Genomic DNA, 7,017 nt, shown 5'->3' with positions numbered 1-7,017 from the left:
TTCCGGTCCGACGTGTCACGTGGGATCCATGGAGCTATTAAAATAACAGAAACAGCAGAAAACACCGAGAAACGCGCCTCAAAACGGCTTTAGTCGCTCCGTGTTGAAGACAGCGCCTTTGGGAGTTTATTCCGGAGAGACGTAAAGTGAAAACAGGACGTAAAAAGACGCAGCGGCGACGTGATTACGTTTACAACAAGACCCCGCCCAGAATCACACCAGTTTAAGGTTTGTTTACAGATATTTCAGAGTCATTTTCATATTTTGTTCTGATTTCCACCTGATGAACAGCGTGGGGACGTGTTGTTTAATTCGGCTGAAGTGAGATACTGCTTTTTATTTTCTTGGTGTCAGTTTTCTTGATTAAATATGAAAAGCCCAGAGATCTGCTCCATTCAAGTCTTCCCCAGACGCAATAATCAGCGGGAATAATCTTCGTTTTTGTAATAAATGTCACTTTTATGTCCTAGAGATTTTCTACTACTATTTTTGTACTTTCACACTGTGCCCTTCAGTTCGGTGTTAAATTTACTCATCTACAGTTTGTGATTGTTAAGTGTTTGGTCATTTTGTTTGTGTTTATGTTAGCATTAGCTTTAGCATTAGCTTTAGCATTAGCCTCGTGCTTTACAGACTCAATTTTTCAGCCAAGGCGACTGTTTGTTTCCACAATATATAGCACATTTTATTATATTATTGGTCTCCTCCTCTCACATTAATGATATTTAATATTTATACATTTAGTTCATACTAATCTGACTGTAGAACTTTACTTTTCCTTTAAATACAGTAGTTTATAAAGTAGAAAGTTGTGTTTTGTTTCATTCACACATGTTTAACACACAAAGCTGCAGATTTAGGCTGAGTTCTTCTCTCAAACTGAAAACACTCTGTTCCACCTTGTGATGTCATCATGTGGTGATACAGGAAGTGCTCCACTGTGTTTTTAAACTCCACACACCTTCATTTATAGAATCATTTGGATCATTTCAGTCCTGGAGTTGTCACTTATCTCGACTGAACTAAAGGTAAAAGGAGCTGTTCACTTAAACTCCCACTTGATGACATCACAAGGTGGAACGTCGCATTTTGATCTTTGTAGATGTTACAGACTAATAATAAAGTGTGAATGAAACAAAACACAACTCCAGGTCTGTTTTTGAAAAGGTAAGAACATTATAATATAGATTAAAGCTCAAAAGAGTTAATTTAGTTGAATATGAGACTTTTTAAATACAATAGTTTGAAGTAGAGTTGCGTTCACTATTAAAGTACTCAAGATGAATATTAACCCTAAAAATGACTGTTCCATCTGTCACTTGGAGAACTATTAAAAAACATCTTCAAAGAGGGGGTATAATGTGATTTTAATCTTTCTGTCATCTCATAATGTTGTTCCTCATCAAAAACCTGCACCTGTCTGTAGAGGTGTTGGATGCATGTTTGACTAATCTAGCGATCTCTCCCAGGCTCCAGGTGATGTGATGTCACTCTGAAGAGGCTGTGACTTAGCACAGAGAGCAAAGGGAGGGGACACTCAGACCGTCAAAAACTTCAAACATGTGAATACGTTGTTTTGGCCTTGGTCTTTTTAAAACAATAAAAGGAAACTAAATATGTGACGTGTTTGCAGTAAAATACACCATAGTAGTAAAATACCCCTCTTTAAGTTGATATATTTATGACAGGTCTAACCACAACTTCTGCTGAAAATTATAATTATTATAATATTTACATGTGTACACGCCTGACCAAGCAGTGGTTGTAAATAAAGAATTAAATAAGTACATTCATATGATTAAAACACAATGTAGTTAATGTTTTCTTTATACATTTCCTTTTTATTGGACATGAATATGAAGAGTAACATCCCGGACTCAATCTTGTGTCTTGTTAAAACCATATTTTTTTGTTTTGATCCAGACAGACGAAGGCAGGATGAAGAAGAAAGTGAAATGTCCAGTGAAGCGTCCGGCGAGCAGCGACGAAGACTCCGACATGGAACGAAACTTCACACTTTTTGAGAGACAGGAGACGAAAACAGACGACCAACACGAACGGAGGGAGGAGGAGGAGGAGGAGGAGGGGGAGGAGGAGTCGGCAGAGGAAGGGGAGGAGTCAGCGGCAGATGAGGAGGATGATCCAGAGGAAGGGGAGGAGTCAGCGGAGGAGGAGGATGATTCAGAGGAGAGGGAGGAGTCTAACGAGGACACAAACTTAGAGGAGGAGGAGGATGATGTTGAAGATAAAGGCGATGATGAGCTCCGAACCAGAGAAGATGTTCAGAAAGGTGCAAGAATGTCTCCCCAAACCCCTCCCACGATTCACAAATGTCTTCTGTCTTTATATAAACACATTACTCCCTAGTACGTTTTTCTGCGTAAATAGTAGTTTTTGCATGAACTCCCGTGTAGGAGTACTCCTGTGAGTGCAGGTTGGGTCACATACAAATAAAAACACACTTCCAGCTTATCCGGGGGGATCCTGAGGTGTTCTCAGGCCTCTGGAGAGACGTGGTCCCTCCAGTGAGTCCTGGGTCGTCCCTGGGACCTGCTCCTGGTGGGATGTGCCCTGAACTCCTCCTCTCCTCATGACCATAGGAGAAGTTAAAGGTCCTGTCTTGTTATAATGTTGTGACCTCATCAAAAACATACCTGGAGTTTATTGATCTACAGCGCCAAAGCTCAAAATGATAATAATAATAATCATCTGTTACTGGTGTTATTGTCTGTTCCACCTTGTGACGTCATGAAGTGGTAGCGTTCAGTTCAGCAGATTCCAGGGCTGAAATCATCATGATTCTAGTGAAGGTGAAGTGTAGATTATGGATGCATCGATACCACTTTTATGAGTACTTTATTGTGAGTACTTGAGTATTGATATTGTTATCAGACATTATTCGTACAGGTTCTATTACAGTGGTAAAACTGTTTCATTATATAATTTATATCTGATTTAATTATAGTGCAGTTTACTTCTCACTGTAAAGTTCTACTAAACTCATGTAAAGCCTAGTTGGATATATTTCCTATATGATTTGGAGAAGTACCTTTTAATATTTCTTGTCTTTGTGGACTGTGCTCACTGCTAAGGAGCCGCTTTTAGCATAAGTGAGTGTTATATTCATTTTTCCTGGCGTTTAATAAAGGCACAGCGTGTCTATACTGGTCAAAGCTCTGAACCCGCTCTGAACCCGCTCTGAACCCGCTCTGAACCCGCTCTGAACCCGCTCTGAACCCGCTCTGAACCCGCTCTGTTCAGGTGGATGTGTGACGTGCAGCTGCATTGAGACGTTAACCTGCTGCTGTATAAACAAACACTGTGCTGATTTCCTTTATGAACTATAAAACCTTTGAGTCCTAAATATTGTCATAGCTCCTTTTGAGTTTAGTGTTTTACGTCGTCTTAGTTTTGATGATTCGATCTTTGTTTCTTTTTACTCAGAATTGTCCCACATGTCGTTCGAAGACGTTCTCAAACTGCAGAACAAAGTCGGAACCAAAGTTTACAACAAAGTGAAACACAACAGCTGTTCTGGACCTGAACCGAGCGAGAAGAGAAAACGCCTCAACAAGAACAGGTATGTCCTCCTCCTACTCCTTCCTGCTCCTCCTCGTCCTCCTCGTGTCTCTCATCCTGTTGCTGTGTTTCAGACCGATGGAGGTATCTGCAAAGAGACCTGTGCCGTTTCTGCGTCAGGTGGTGTCTGCAAAGAAGTCTGTACGTTACAACTGTTTTTTCATTTACAACTTTTTAACTTCAACAAAAATGTTTCCTCCCCATCGAGCGCACACATCTCTGAGCTTATCTAACCCACTGCCATGTCCCAAACGATTGGATTGGAGCTTCAGCTCCAATCCAATTTCTTTTGGAAAACCGTAGCCCTTCTCCCCGTAACTGTTTTAGAGTGACTGTTGCTTCGTGCCTGATCTCTTCCAAACTAGAGGTGCGGACGGGAAGGGGCGTTACCTTCAGCAGTCTTGCTCCTGATTGGCTCTTTGGTTGCTATGATACTCGTGGTCGGAATTCCAAATGTAGAACTGGGCCCCAGATTCACCCCATAACTGCTCTAGCCTCGATGAGCTTCATTTGGCTGGAGCCGTATGCTGCGGGCGACATCACGCTCGGCCCACGCTCGGTCCGCGCTCCTCCCTCTAACTACAGTTTGTTTTAGACGCTCAGAGACCCTCGCTTTGACGACCTCTCTGGAGAATACAAGGCAGACATCTTTGAGAAAACCTACAGCTTCATCAACGACATCAAGCTCAGAGAGAAAGAGGTGAGCAGGACTCTCCGCTCGGACGGTGGTTTGTAGACACGTTTGACCCTGAACTGAAATTCAATTTATTTTTGTAAAGCCCAAAATCACAGCAGCAGCGTCGCCTCTTTGGGCTGAACATGAGAAATGATTTAACCAACAGAAAGTTCGAAAATCAACAGTGAAACAGAAACGGACAGACAAATGGAGTGTCCCAGAGCGTCCCCTGTCCTCAGGTTAGAGAGGACAGGGGTGAGGACAGGGGTGAGGACAGGGGTGAGGACAGGGGTGAGGACAGGGGTGAGGACAGGGGTGAGGACAGGGGTGAGGACAGGGGTGAGGACAGGGGTGAGGACAGGGGTGAGGACAGGGGTGAGTTCGCTCTGTTTCTGTGTGTTTGAATCATGTGCTGTGTTTGCAGATCATCAAGAAGAAGCTGAAGAAAGCCAAAAGTGAAAGAAAGAAGGAGAAGCTGCAGTTCCTGGTGAAGAGAATGGTGCGTCTGAGTTTGGACAGAGCTAAAGCCTTCGGACAGATATAAATGTCAGATCGTGATGAGGGCTGCTCTCTTCACTAATGTTTAAAACAGAGTAAACGATGTGCTGTAATTCACAGGAGAACCAGGAGAGGGCGAGACTGAGCCACGAGCACCAGAGAAACACAGAGCTGGAGTTAAAGAGAAAGCAGCGAGAGCGAGCCAGTCAGGGACAAGCACCGCTCTTCCTCAAGAACTGTAAGCTCAGACCCTCATTCACCCCCCGGCTCGGCCCCCGGGTTTAGTTCGGTATGAATGATGTAACCTTGTGTTTTGCAGCTGAGAGGAAGAAGCTGCAGTTGTTGGAGAAATACCAGGATCTGAAGAGGAGCGGGAAACTGGAGAATTTCCTGACCAAAAAGAGGAAGAGGAATGCAGCAAAAGACCGAAGGAAACTGCCCCCGAAGCAGCACTCGAACGCTCCACGAGGCTTTCACGGCCCTCACTGAGAACTGTCTGCTCCTAAAGGGACGGTCACCAGAGCCAGAGGAGGAGCAGCGGACATGAAGACACAATGGTCCCAATGGTTTGAACGTGTAAATGTTGATTTGTGCTCTGGTAAATAAAAAATATTTATTTTTTACACTTACAAATATCGTTTTACACTTACAACTTTGTAGTTTTACACGTACAAATCTGAGCATTTCACTTTCATGAGTTTTGAGACATTTGTGCCGAGTTTGTCTCAAAAAGATTTGTAAGACAGAGGGGGCGGGGCTAGAGGGGACCGGGTGTGACGTTTAAGACAGAGGGGGCGGGGCTAGAGGGGACCGGGTGTGACGTTTAAGACAGAGGGGGCGGGGCTAGAGGGGACCGGGTGTGACGTTTAAGACAGAGGGGGCGGGGCTAGAGGGGACCGGGTGTGACGTTTAAGACAGAGGGGGCGGGGCTAGAGGGGACCGGGTGTGACGTTTAAGACAGAGGGGGCGGGGCTAGTGGGGCTGCGGTTGCCGTGGCGATGGCTAAACTGGTTTATTAACAGTAAAGGAACCAACCTGAATTCAGACAGATCATAATATCTTCATCATTTTATAAATTCCACCTGCACAAATGTAAATATAACAATCTAAAGCCAAACTTTGCACATTTCTACAACAACTCTTATTTAAAACTCTTAAGTGGCTCCACTTGTAATGATAAGTACAATTTGATTGGACATTCTCAGTTACTCTATGAGCTGGATAGAGGACGCATGTGTATACAGAAGGCTGTTAGATGAAACATTTTCTAGTGAATGTTTTATCGAGTGTGCGTCTGTAATAAAAGTGTAAAAAGTTAATAAATGAAGCTCGTTCTCTTCAAGTACTGGTGTGTTTATTGAAGAACCCACAGCACAAATAAAACACCACTAACAAAAAGAAAGTTACTGTAAGAACAAATGACAAAATATTTGAATGTGTCAGAGCCCTGGGCGTTATAGGTTTGTAAACAATTTATTTTACTTTGTCTATTTATTGGAAAAGCTTAATTAAAAAAAAAAAAAAAAAAGTGTTGGTTCAAGAGGATTATCCAATCAGAAAGCAGAATGAGCCTCATGTAACAGGGTTAAAAATGCACTTATTACTATTTCCTGTTTGTGTTTTATGTTTAGTTTGAATTTATATGAATTTGATCCTTTTGACATTTTATTTTGAAAACTCGGAAGTGCGCATTACTCCCGTGTGTTTTATTTTGGTAGCGTCACTTCCGCTCTCACGTAGGAGGCTGCAGAGGGTAAGTTCTGTTTGGGTTGAAAATAATATTTTTTATAAAAATGATTTACTGTGAGAATAAATACAAGAACACATGTTGATAAGACAATGTTTTCACGTGTAATGAATGTGTTTTGGAGCGATAATTGTAAGTTTTGTACATTTAATTTGGACTAAACTGTTTCAGTTATCTTCATATTGTTACATGGAGCTGAATGGCGCGAAAATGAGCCGCCATGTTACGTGCTGTTGTCATGGTAACAGGAGCCAGAGTGTGAAGGGACATTTGATCCAAGAAGTTTAACGTGTAAATGTTGATTTGTACACTAGTAAAAAACTGTTTTTACACTAATTTTCAGATTTGTACATCTAAAATTACACATTTGTAAGCATAAAGCGAAATTTGTCAGTGTAAAAAAAAAAAATTATATATATATATATAAAATCTGCCAGTGTACAAATCAACGTTTTCATATTAAAACTTCTTGGAATAATTGTACCTTCATATCACTGAGCCTCATGTGTGAAGACAT

At 42.0% G+C, this 7,017-nt stretch overlaps 1 protein-coding gene across 1 annotated transcript; it reads left to right on the top strand.

Annotated features, from left to right (window-relative positions):
- rrp36 (ribosomal RNA processing 36) lies at window positions 1-5,386 on the top strand. Its single transcript, XM_033981233.2, has 8 exons — window positions 1-228; window positions 1,924-2,290; window positions 3,445-3,580; window positions 3,654-3,720; window positions 4,175-4,279; window positions 4,680-4,754; window positions 4,874-4,991; window positions 5,073-5,386. The coding sequence occupies exons 2-8, from the start codon at window positions 1,939-1,941 to the stop codon at window positions 5,240-5,242; spliced, it is 1,023 nt and encodes a 340-aa protein (XP_033837124.1). The 5' UTR covers window positions 1-228; window positions 1,924-1,938; the 3' UTR covers window positions 5,243-5,386.
- Window positions 5,387-7,017: the final 1,631 nt, after the last annotated feature.

The sequence above is a fragment of the Periophthalmus magnuspinnatus genome, chromosome 1, assembly GCF_009829125.3.
Source record: "Periophthalmus magnuspinnatus isolate fPerMag1 chromosome 1, fPerMag1.2.pri, whole genome shotgun sequence".
Taxonomy (NCBI): Eukaryota; Metazoa; Chordata; class Actinopteri; order Gobiiformes; family Gobiidae; genus Periophthalmus; species Periophthalmus magnuspinnatus.
Note: the sequence above shows the minus strand (reverse complement) of the source record. Positions and strands in the feature narration are given on the sequence as shown.